Genomic DNA, 12,513 nt, shown 5'->3' with positions numbered 1-12,513 from the left:
TGCCAAGTAAGACAAACCAAGAAAAGCAACAAACAAAAAATGCGGAACAAAAATAAATAAATAAAGGGAAATAAGTTAAGGAGCAGGCAGACAAGTCAGCAGACAAATAGCCGCGACTTTTTGTACGTGCCGCTTTGGAATCCGTTCGGTTATATGTATGTACATTGTACATATATATATATATATGCATACACTGCCTCTGAGGGTGTAGATTGCTCATATAGAGTGCCTTGCTCCCAGCACTTTATGGTAGTTGGGATCTTTTAATTGCAGATACAGCAGCCGCCACAGGAGCGGCCGCCCGTTAGCCGTAAAAAGCTGAATTATGCGATCCTACGTGACGACAATCCGCTGAAGCATTCCAATACGTCGCACTGATCCTATCGGCAGTACGTATGTACGTATATGGCCAGACCCACTGTCACTTATTACGTGTAAATTAGGGAAAACCTCAGATCGAAGACTGGATTCCCTTTCAGCTGAGTGGAATATTATGATATAAAAGTTACATCACTTAAAATAATTCATGCCACTAAGATAGAAATACTTTTATTGGAAAAGTGCTGAAGTGTAGCTGTCAAGCTGTATATACCTCCCCTATATGATAGAGTACATCAGTTGTTTATCAGCAAATGACATCTAATGAGTTAGACACAGTCGCTTAACGGGTCCCAAAGTCTGAAACCGAGTGCCGAAAGGTCTGAGCTGGAATCTGCTGCTGAGGCTGCTGTTCAGGTTGCCCAGATGTATCTGCTGCTGACTCGTCGCACCTTCGAGATTAGTTTTTGATCGGTTGGCGGAGACGGAGACGGAGACGTTAACCTGTTGCCAAATATCTCGCTTAGATGGGACTGCGTGAGATTTATCCGCAGACTCGGTTAGAAATTTGAGTGAGTCAGTGGGCTGAGAAAACCGTGTTTCTGGTAGCCACTCAGCGGCTATGAAGAGTGGTGAATCAGGCCATAAAAGAAATCTGCATTTGCACTTAAAAAAACCACGATTGCCACTAGTTAAGAAACGGAAATGCTGATTGCGCTACCGAAGAGTTGAATCAGTTTTGGGCCTGGCCAAAAAGATGACCTAATTTGATGGGAATGCATTAGCTTATTTTATATAAGAAGGCCAAAAGTCAGTTTGCATCTTTTATTTTAAGTACATATATGTATATATTTTAGTTGGGTGCAAGTGGGTGGGCAGTGGCTCGCCCCTGAGCATTTGCGATATGTCTGGTATCGGATGGGATCGGATCAGCTTGGTTTAGTCCATATTTTGGCTGGGCGACGGGCCCAAGCCAATGTGCGGCCAACAAAGTCAGCGGGTGACGGCGCACACAGCGGGCCTCCTCCGTTTGGGCCTCCTTTCGGCCGGGATTTGACTCTGAATGTGACTCCGATACCACCGATACTGACTCCTTTGCGCTGCCATCCGAAGTCCAACTGCGTGGCCGTCGTCCTTTGGCCGGCGGAGGTGGAAACAGTTTAGGTTAATGCCATAAGCAGCAGCAGGAAGCGGCGGATGCAGCAGCCCGTCCAGCGGTTAGCTGGAAAACCACACGTGCCTCGGAAGGCGACCACATGCCGCTCCACAGCGGAGGTCAAAATAATAGAAGTGCCACCGAGAAATGCGAGACCAATCGCAAGTGCGCGTAAGTTGCGAAAAATCGCTGTTCGTTTGGGCCATAAAACGGATGTGTGGCGCAAATATTTGCAGCAGTTTCAATAGTCATCAAAAATTGAGGAACTCTTTAAATAAAAAACTCTATATTAGTTCAGTACCATTCGTTTTGAGCAGAACCATTGCATCGAAGTGGAAGTTTTAGCCAGTTTTGTTGAGCCCCTGCGAGGCTGTACCTATTGTTATGGCCACTTTTGTACCTGCCGAGATAACCACAGGCCGCATTCCGACCACAGGCCCTATATCTACATGTCTATATGTCCTGGCCCACACTCGCCACAGTAGCTGTTGCAGCATTCGTTTCGCATTTGGAAACGCTTTCATTATGTGCAACTCGCCGTGGGTTGGTGTGGTATTCGTATGCATCCGTATCGGTGGTATCTGTTCTCTCCCTTTTCCGGGATCCTGCCGCGTAGAGCTAACATTTAAATTTGTGGAAAATCGAACCCGAAATCGGAGTGAGAGGACTCCTCGCGGGGCAAATGTTACGGCTTATCAAAACATAGTCAATATTTAATTAACACGAACGCAGCGGGCCGAAGGGAACTGGGAATTTCGAACTTGAGAAATGATTTATGATCGCATGTGAAATTATATGCCCCGCTCCCTTCGCCCACGGTATTTACCAATTGTGCGAGCCGACAAAGGAGCAGTTGGTCTTAATAGTTTGCTTAATTGTCGGTAAATAGTTAACCTAAATGCTCGGCAAACGTACCGATGAATTGATTATCGCATCCCTCACAGGTACAGTGGGTTCTCGCAAAGGGGAGATACCACCAGCCACACACCGGAGGTGAGAAGTTCCCTCCGCACACACCGCTCCGTACACCCACGTGCTGCAGATAAGGGTTTGATTAAATGTATAGGAAGACAGTAATTATAACTAAATTTGGATATATTTCATAAGTTCATTTAACAGGAAATTAGGGTGAGAAGGTAAGAAAATCATTATTGAATAAAGAACGAAGTTTAAAACAAACTTAATCCATTAATGTAATAGTAATCAGGCAAGCCCAATTGATTGCTTCATAGAATTTCTATATCCTATTACAACTATATCCTCATAGCATTAATATGCAAGTGTGATGTTGGAAAGATAAAAGATACTTAATTTGTCAAGTGTCAGATGTTCAAAAACATTGCAAACTGTCAAAAGTACACAACAACATGGAAATTACTCTGTAAGCTGACAGGTAACTAATGTTATTTGTTGTTTAATAGTTGCAATTAATTGGCGCCATCACTTAACTACCTAACTGCATAGTTAAACGAATACAATTGTCGTCTCTTTTTCCCCCATTTAAAACACAAAGTTGGGTTTTGAATTGAATTTTCTTTTAATAGTATAAATATGTTTATTTAATTACTTATTGCTTCGCCGTTTAACTCTAGGATCAATTACAAGTTGCGGTACACCGTTTTAGCTGATTTATTCGAGGCAAATAAAACAGAAATTGTCCAGGAAAAAGGTTGCCATTATTAGGTAATTCATTTTTATTATAAATAGCGGAAAAACATTTACAATCTTATTGCCGGGCACTTAAAAGAAGGAAACAAAAACAAAAAACATTTTTCTCATTATTTTTCGTTGATTTTGCGCAAAATTTTCGCTTTTCTTTTCATTCTATTTATTTAAAATTTAAACTTAAACAAAACAATCGCATATCGTAAATATTTATTTAATAATTGTTTTTATTATTATTATTAATTATTATTAATTTTATGTAATACATTTTCAACGTGTTTTTTCTTTCGATTTTAAAATACAAATACTTATGACGTAAGTGTGTGGGTGTTTGTTTTTGATTTTTTGCATTTTAAATATTATTATTAAATTGTAATTAATTTTTATTATTCATAAAATATAGCGAGAGTGTGTGTATGTGTGTAAATCGGTAATATGTTTTAAGGCAAGATAATTGCAGCTGATAGTTGTCGCATGTTGCATGCTGCATGTTGCTGGCGTGTCGCATGTTGCATGCTGCATGTTGCTGGTGTGCTGCTCTGTGTGTTGCTGATGTTGCCTGCACTTTTAAAAGCCCAAGAAGCAGTGGCTTAATTGCACTTTCGCTGGCAGCACGTGCAACACATGTGAGAAAGCCAGCAGCAACATGTTGCTGTTGTGATGCATGTGTTGTTGTTAGTTGGTTGCGGAGTTCTGCTGGGATTTATGTTGATTTCTGCTGTTGCTGGTGTGTTCATGTGGGTGGGATGCTTGTAGAATTGAATGGATTTCTTCTAGATGTTGCAAGTTGCTGGTTGCAGCTCAATTTTCGGTTAGTTAGGCTAACAATAGCAGGTAGAGATGTTAAATCTGCAGCTTAAAGTGAAGAGCGTTGGACTTCTACAGATTTGGCACCTTTAAGAGCTGCACTTTATTGTTCACTGCACTGGGGATGTTGCTCGTTCTCAGCTATTAGATGTTGCAAGTTGCAGGCTGCCTAAGGGGGCTGCCTTCATCACTTTCCGAAGCAGCCACGCCCACAAGTGTCCATGTGAAGATTTCTGGAAATATTATTGAAAATGTGGAGGCTGCTGTTGCAATGTGCTTTGCAACTGTTGCAACCGTTGCCACTGCTGCATATGCTGCAACTGCTGCTGTTGTGCTGCGCCTGCGCAACATCTGCATATGTGTGTTTGTCTGCTGTTGATGGGGGCGTGGCAAGTGCATTGTATAGACCAGATAACCGAATAGATTGAAAACCAACACCTGAACGTAGCATTCCGTTCACTATAATCGCTTGTCGTGGCTGTAGATTGCATCTAGTGGTTTAAGCAATGTTGCAGTTGCTGCTGTTGCAGGTATTTATATGTTTAGAGAGTGGTGCATGAAGAAGTAGGCGGTGTGTGTTGCAGTTGCCTCATCAGATCCCATTCATTCATTATGTGTGTGTAAGATATAGCTGTGATATTGCGTGCTGTTGTTGGTGCTGCGGTGCTTAGATATCGGTTTTACTTTATATATTGCTCTGTGTGTGGTTTTATATATATTTATATATATGTTTATGTGGTATTTTAGCTTATCGCCAAACACACTGACTACATCTACAAATAGAAGAGAGAGAAACAGAGAAATAGAGAATAATTCGTGATGTAGCAAGTAAGTTAAAATTATTCATGGAAATACTAGCAAAGCGTTTCACACTGTCAAAAATAAATATATATACGGTCTTTCATGGCTGTTAAGGTTTTTTTTTTGGGTTGAGCTGATAATGTGATTGAGCTTTTATCAATCAAATGGAGCTTTTCATTTGAGTATATCTATATTTTCTGATTGGTAGGAAATAATTTATCTACTGGGAGCTATAATATAAACATTGGTTGACTGTAACCTGTAGGATTAGAAGTAAATTACAATTTACTTGAATAAATCATTTGCATAAACTACTGTGTATTGTAAATTTAATTCTAATATATTCCAGGGGGCTTTTACTTTCCCCAGTTATCTGTATTTATGAGTTAAACTCATTAAATCTTGTAAGTAGCTTATCTCATTGGGGATTTTCTAGGTGCAAATATAATATAATCTTTCAAAGTAAACTTTCCCTAGTTTTGGAATTTCCTTTTAACACCTTCTTGATTTCGTATAACCATCACCAATAAATATAACCGATTTCAAATAATTATAGTTAGCTTATTCCATGCATTGTATTCCTTTACATATGTATATGTACACGCGGAAATCCATAATCATATTGGATCTAATCAGTTTGACCCATATTGGCTGATATGATCAATGGTATCGAATTTCATATAATCAATTAGGTATTTCACTGTATTCTTAAGAATGCCATCATTTAATGAATAAATACAAGTTTTTGGCTACTCTTTGAACTTCAAGTGAAGTTAGAAAACACATATATACTCTTAGTAAGATAACCATATTGAGATCAATCCGAAAAGTTTTCTGTGCGCTGGTGATGGAACGTATGTATGTATGGATAGGAATCTGGGAACTTGGGAACTTGGGATCTGCTTGGTTGGTGGCTTACCTGTGCTGGCGCAGATTGTCCCGCTGCTTGAAGTACTTGCCGCACACCTCGCACGAATAGGTGATCTCGGGGGACTTGTGGGTGCGCTCGTGGATCATCAGGTTGTACGGCTTGGTGAATCGCCGCTGGCAGTACTTGCAAATGAACTCGCACTTCGGACGCATCTTGCGGCGGAAATCGGACCGGCAGTCATCGTTGTCGATTCGCATTACAGCAAACATTTTGACAGGCGGTATGTGTACTGGTGCCCGGCGCTGGAGGTTGAGTGCTTGAGTGGGGTGCTCGAAGTGCGGCGATGTGGCGCTGCTCGGGGCTCTCCCGGCTGGGTGCTCCCGCTCTCGTCAAATGGGGATTCGTGTGTGGCTGACTCCCGCCTTTCCGGCCTCTCAAGCGCGCTCTTTGGCTCGGCAATGGGGCTTTTCCACTCAATGGGGTCTATTTTCTCGCCTCTAATCGCTATCTGTTCAGATAACACCGCGCTTAATTGCTGCCTTCTTGGCTGATTGGTCGGTGAAGAGCGGCAACGTCGCTTCCTCTACCACTTTCCCCTGTCCTGGCGGCTTTATCTTTTTGGCCCGTATATCGCTGCTCCGTGATTTCGCCTCTCCACCCCCTTCTCGTTTGCCACGGGTGACCAGTAGGTGGTGTTGCGTTTCGGTGGGCGTTATTTATTTCTCCTCTCCGCCGACGTTTAGGTTTGGCTTTTAGTTTATGGCGCACTTTAAGGCAGACACCTAAAACAGAGGGAGACGCAAGGTTTAAATGAAGTTAGCAACGCCTGCGACAACTTTTATGGGTCAATAAATTTCAAGCAGAATATATATATCATACATATATATGATACATATTCATATGTAAATTTCCCTGCTTATATCGAAACAGTTGCGGTCATACTGATAGCACGGCAAGTTCGAGATCATAATTTAATAATATTTTTAAAAACCTATATCTATATAAGTAATTTGGGAATTTATAGTGCCAAACAGACGCATACCAATTTAAGTAACATTTCGTTGAGATAATCCCAAGTTACATCGTAAGTACACAGATAACCTATTGAATTAAGCTTCTGTTGGTAAACAATTCAACTAATTTATGGATAAGCCGAAGTGCCATTATTTTGACCACAACTGCGTACATATTATATCCACAAATAAGTCAAGATCACGCAACATGAAATCGCCCATGACTCATTAAAGGCAACCGAATCCGCACCTCGGACGCGGTGTTGACATTTACAAATCACCCCGACGTCCAGACAACTGTTTTTCACAGTTGCTAACCTTCGGCGGGCTTTATAATGATTTGTCTTCAACGACACCAACGATTGTTCACCGTTGTCTCTGGGTGTACATACATATATATATATTTTCTCTCAAAGCTTTGCGAAGTTCATTGACGGAAGAGCACTGTACCTACTTCCGCAAACACAGATATTCCATTAGTAGTGGGGTATGCACTAAGTTAGGAGATTTCACAAGGCAGAAGAATTGGTATTTGAACACCAACTTTCTTTACATCCTACTATAAGGTTAGGGAACAAACTCTAAGATACTTCTCTGACAAGCAAGATATGAAGGGATACCGTGAGCTTAAATGCTGAAACCTTAATAAAACCATTTGGAAAGGGACTCCTGCCAGACAAAAAAGACACCGCATACCAATTTCAACGAAGTTATGACCATAAATACCCAAGTTCCCATGGTCGGCTTGCATTTCTAAATTAAGTGAGTCATCTTTGGCAGACTTCGGCAATTCCCCCGCAGCGTTATGGCCAAGTACAGTTGCCAAATTCTGCCTGTTTTTGGCCACTTCATTAAGGTGGCGCTGTAACAAGTTTATTTTTAATTGGCGCCTTGCGTAGCCGATCGAAATTTATGCCCATCGATGTTACCCATTCCCCACCCGCCCGTGCGGTAGTTAACAACTGTTATTTTTTATGTAATTTTATTTTTGTCATTTCGGCGCCGCTGGATCCCCGGCTTCTTTCCCTGGCCTTTTCTTTTCGGGATATATATTTCCCAGATTTACTGGCCTTTTTGTTTCGCCCGGCGTATTCGGGAATTTTTCTGCGCGAAACAAAAGCCAGCGCTGACTGGTAGCGACAAGCGTCTCGGCAAGACCCGATTTCGATATTTATTTATATGTTATGGTGCTTTCAGCTCGCAGCTGGAACACTTTTGGGACTGGCAATGGGAATCGAGATTCGGATTCGGATTCGGAATGGGATTGGGATTGGGAATCGGAATGGTAATGGGAATGGGTATGGATGTGGAAACGGGTTCGCTTTGGGAATCGGCGGTCGGGGAGCTAACGTTGACAACAAAAGGCAAACGTCACAGCGGGTGCTGCACCGGCCGCAGACGGTACGTAGTTATTGTCATTATAACATTAATGCCCACTAAACATATTCAAATTATAACACTGAGTCGCGCTCGAGTCCTGCACTCAGAGAAAATACGTGTCGTTGTACTAAAAAGTAAAAAGTAACCACGTAATTTGATCTATACTTTTAAGACGTTACTTTAAAAGGAAGATAATAATTAAAGCAAGTAATAACTATCACTTATCTAACAACTTTCAAACACTTTGATACCCCGCTTTCGCCCAGTGGGTGAGGTGCACGGGTTCGGGCCTGGGTCGCTGATCGCATTGGTCATGTCTGGCGGGAGACTGGTGCTCGGCTGAGATCGGCTCAAAGGCCTGGCCAAAAGAGACTCCTCCAATGTTAATTTGTGTACACAATGTGGCGTCACATTGGCATTTTAACGCCGTTAATCATGCGACACAGGGCGCCTGCATAAGGCCATCCATTCGATATGGATTCTTTGGGTCCGGGTCTCTCCGCCTCGATCGGTCTCGCATTTGGCCATGCTTTGCTTTGGATTTGGACTCGGACTCGCATTTGGACGTGGACTTGTATTAAGTTTGTCTCTGGGAGCGTGGGCCTAAGTGGAGCACCATTAGCCACGGGTTGCTCTCCGGGGTTAAGCACTCTATTTGGCCATTTGCTGGATGCGTCGAATGACGATGGAATTGTCTGCAGTCTTGGGAAGGGGCAAAAGGGGCGGGGAGACCTTCGAGAACAGTGAAATTTGAGCTGACAATTGAGTGAGCCCATCAATTTCGATGATGAAGTTAGCTGGGCTGGGGCATTCCAATGGCAGAAGGGGTATCTATATTGGTAAAGTCAATCTTATTATATTAACTCAAGAAAACTGAGAGAGATGCTTTTCCAATCTTTAGATCTAGTTCGTAAATCCTCCTAATCCGTTGAAAATCCAAGCAAAACAATCATCCGAATCCATCTAAGAACCTGTGCAAAGTCATGCCAAATCCAAACGGGCGTTACTTGGCACCTTCTTCGATCCCGGACCTTAAACGGTCTCCAACTGTTAGTATTTGGCAACTGGACATTGCAATCCGCTTATGCGAGAAACGAACACCCACAGAAACGGAAGGAAAACTGCCCAAATATTGTATAATAAACTGTTGTCCAACGCAAAGATAATCCCATTAATCCGCACTGAAAATAATTAGTGTTGTGCACACACACACATTTTTTGGACAGGAAGGTTGAAATGTGAAGATCTGAAAATCTGGAGATCTCTGGGAGATCTTCTGCACAGCATGATCCTGACTCTGGACTTTGGGTTTCCGTGTGAAGGGCATGCGAAAGGCGTTAATGCTGCGTGAAATTAGATTTGCAGCGATGGGAAAGAGAAATAAAATGGCAAACTGCAAACAGAGAGTGAGATTATATATGGCCAGATCTCTGGTAAGAGAAGTAAGTGCGTCGGGGGCTTCCACGAAACTCGAGTCGCCTCGAGAGTTACAGTTTAACACCCCGAGATAAATGTGTAGCGGTATGGGCGATAACAGGCTCAAAACTGGGTCCAAAAAAGGGCTCAAAGCAGTGACACACACGTCGCAGGACGTGGGATATGGTCGAAAGCGATTACCACACTTCTTTCACCTCGCACCGTGGTCATCCCTTTATTTTTTGTAGGAGGCGGACAGTGAGTTGGCAAGGTGCCATTAAAAATTACAACCGAAAAGTGAAAAGAAGAAACCGAAGCGAGAAAAAATGACAATAAAAGGACATAAGGCTGTGAAGACAAAGGCACCGAAGTCCATTTGATACGAATCTAATTGTGCTAATGGCGCAGAATTCCCGGGAAAAACACCCACACACACGAGGTCCTGGCCTGACAACAGAACCAATAAGTCGGTGGAAACAATTAGGATGTGTGGCACTGCCACTTCAGCGCGAACAAAGGAATACCTTCGTAACCCCAAACACAAACACACCACAAGATACAAAGATACAATGCGGCAAGGTATGAGCGATCTTCCCTAGATCCATCGCAAATCGGATGGGAATTTCGTGCCCGAAGCAAGTCGATTTCGGACGCTTCTCACCTTCAGCCTGTAAGATATGACAGTTGCTCAAAAGTCGGCGCAGATTAGCTGCCAGCTGAGCCCATTTACCGTAATCGCTTAGCTAATTAGACTCTAATTGATGGAGCGCAGCGGGAGGTCCAGGCGAGGTCAAAGATCAGACAGACGGGAAAGAAATGGTCGCGAGGAAAGCGGTAAGAATTCGAAAAGGTCACGTCTGACAACAACTTTAGTTCAGTGTAACTATGTTAAACGAATTTGCCTATATCGTAAATGTTAGTCTTACTTCTGGAAAGTTCCCCTGGAATATGGGTTCTGAGTTCTCCGATTTCCCACCAGATTCATTGGAATATTCGCACAAGTGCCAAATCTTAGGTATTTCAAAGTAACTGACTTTGACGCAACTTTTTGAACATCTGTTGTTAGCTTGAGCCGTACTCATTGGTATTTCATAATCCAATGAAAAAAGCACAACTCCATGACTCATAGGCAAAAAACTTGTACCAAAACGGCTGATGATGATATGCCAAACATTCTTGGCGATGATTTGCAGTGTTTTGTGCGTCCGCGATCAACCTTCGACAAACTAGGCTTTTGTCCAATCAAAGATGTTTCTTAATGCTGACTCATTAAACTTCTCAGCTTCTATTCTTTCGATCTGAAAAAATGCCGACGGCTTTAAGAGTTTTCAATGCCTAGACAATTTTAATGGAAAACGCTTGAAACTTTTTAAAATTAAATATAAAAACTATTATTTGTTCTGAAGAAAGCTCAAACGTTTTTTAGACCAAGTTCAAAAGAAAATATTATTAAATAGTTTTCTTTTCGAAAATTAATGTGAATTTTTTGATGATAAAAATTTTTCATTTCGGAAATTCATAACACATTTGTACTATACAACGAGAGATCAATAAACTCGGATGTATTTAAAGTGGATCACCCATTTTAGGGAATTCGTGTCAAGAGTTGCGGGTAAAAACTTTTTACAGTCCAATAGGGAAATATTCGGACTTGGCGTCCGCCATTTTTGCAAATGGCGACACTTTCTTACGCACACAGAGGCCGAAAAGCTCCGTTGGCCACACGCATGCCATATTAGACGCATCGCCCCTCTCCCTCTGGCACACTGAAGACCCGAAGTGAGAGGACCGGGCAGAAAGAGAGGGCGATACACGCACCCGTGTTACGTGTGGGGCTTACTTCTTCTTTTCTTTGCTCAGTTTTCAGTTGTCCAATGAAAGCGGCGTAAAACTGGTAGCGAAACAAGTGTGGAATGGGGAAGAACGACGAGCAGAAGAACACGAAGAACGCCATTGAAGAGAGGAGCTGAGGAAAGACTTACCCAATGGGATGCACTGGAGTTACGCGTTCTTCGGACTCGAGTAGAGGCTAACCGATTTCTATAGCTGAGTTTCGTGCGATTTTCGTATGTCCGCAGAATGGATAGATCGATTTGTATCTCTTTTGAAGGTACTCGCGAAGGAAATGTTACTGATGTTGTTACTGATACTGTTACTGATGAGAGGGAACTATATACGCACGCTCGAGCGGCACAAAGTTGAATGAATGAATGCTACTAATAACTGAAAGAAATAGTAGTCGCCTCTGCCGCCGTCCTCTGTCGGCGTCGCTGCCGGCGTCGCTGCTGGCAAGTTGAGGAAGCGAGATCATCGCTCTGTCCCTGTCTGTTACTCAATTCGGTGGCACTGTGTGAGTGTGTGTAAGTGTGTGTGAGTCATCCGAAGAGAAACGAAGCAAAACGAAGACCGGTAGCCGAAGCTACTGCTCATGCGCAGCGCTCGCTAGCCATCCCTTTCGCTCGCCCTAAGTTCTTATGCGTAAGTACAGAAGCTGGCAAACGGAAGCCACAAAATGGCGTCTCTTCTAACGGAAGCCAAGCGTAAAAGCCACAAAATGGCGTCACTTACCTATTGCGAAAGCACGAAATACCGTTTGCTATTTGGCAAGACACAAATAAAATGCGATTTCTGTTTGGTAGCACTGTGTTGGGTAATATTATTAATAAAATATATTTCACTTCCGAACGCTTCTGTGCGCGAGAGTCAACTGCAAAGTTACGATCGAAAACTTCAGCTTGATGGGTTGAACTTTTTCTGTTTTCCTTTTTTTTTGGTTACCCTCTTTTTTACAGCCCTCTCTCGGTTAGCTGTCCCTTTCCCACCCACTGTGTCAGTCGCGACGAACGAGTTTTGAGTGTTTCAGCTGATTGGTCGGAGGAAAATGAGCTAAAGAGCGAGCTGAGAAAACTGGAGAGTGAGCGAGCGAGAGAAGGCTACCTGAGTTGAGTGGTTTTGAAGGCGTTACCTGAGTTGACTGTTAATTAAGCTTAAGTAAGCCAACATTTCAATTAAGTTTAGGCGACTAATGAGTGAAAGGTGTGCTGGATAATGCGGGCTGTAATAAGCCTGCGATTTCTTTGGATTTT

The 12,513-nt window shown here is 42.7% G+C and overlaps 1 protein-coding gene across 2 annotated transcripts; it reads right to left on the bottom strand.

The window, feature by feature from the left end:
- Positions 1-4,092: 4,092 nt before the first annotated feature.
- LOC117142663 (protein drumstick) lies at positions 4,093-12,134 on the bottom strand. 2 transcript variants are annotated; one of them, XM_033306807.1, is made up of 3 exons: positions 11,996-12,134; positions 5,667-6,400; positions 4,093-4,719 (listed from the first exon to the last, which is right to left on the bottom strand). In XM_033306807.1, the coding sequence occupies exons 2-3, from the start codon at positions 5,885-5,887 to the stop codon at positions 4,695-4,697; spliced, it is 246 nt and encodes an 81-aa protein (XP_033162698.1). In that variant the 5' UTR covers positions 5,888-6,400; positions 11,996-12,134; the 3' UTR covers positions 4,093-4,694. The 2 variants fall into 2 exon arrangements, with proteins under 2 accessions (XP_033162698.1, XP_033162691.1); XM_033306800.1 differs by lacking the exon at positions 11,996-12,134 and adding an exon at positions 11,410-11,635.
- Positions 12,135-12,513: the final 379 nt, after the last annotated feature.

This window comes from Drosophila mauritiana, chromosome 2L, assembly GCF_004382145.1.
Source record: "Drosophila mauritiana strain mau12 chromosome 2L, ASM438214v1, whole genome shotgun sequence".
NCBI classification, from domain to species: Eukaryota; Metazoa; Arthropoda; class Insecta; order Diptera; family Drosophilidae; genus Drosophila; species Drosophila mauritiana.
This window is presented reverse-complemented; position numbering and strand designations above follow the sequence as displayed.

What these genes read in the sequence shown, in the direction of transcription:
- LOC117142663 (XM_033306807.1), bottom strand. Translation starts at nt 5,887, where the DNA reads ATGTTTGCTGTAATGCGAATCGACAACGATGACTGCCGGTCCGATTTC. An exon ending in GACAATCTGCGCCAGCACAG is followed by an intron (nt 4,720 to 5,666) that starts GTAAGCCACCAA and finishes TTCTATTTGTAG; the next exon opens with ATGTAGTCAGTGTGTTTGGC.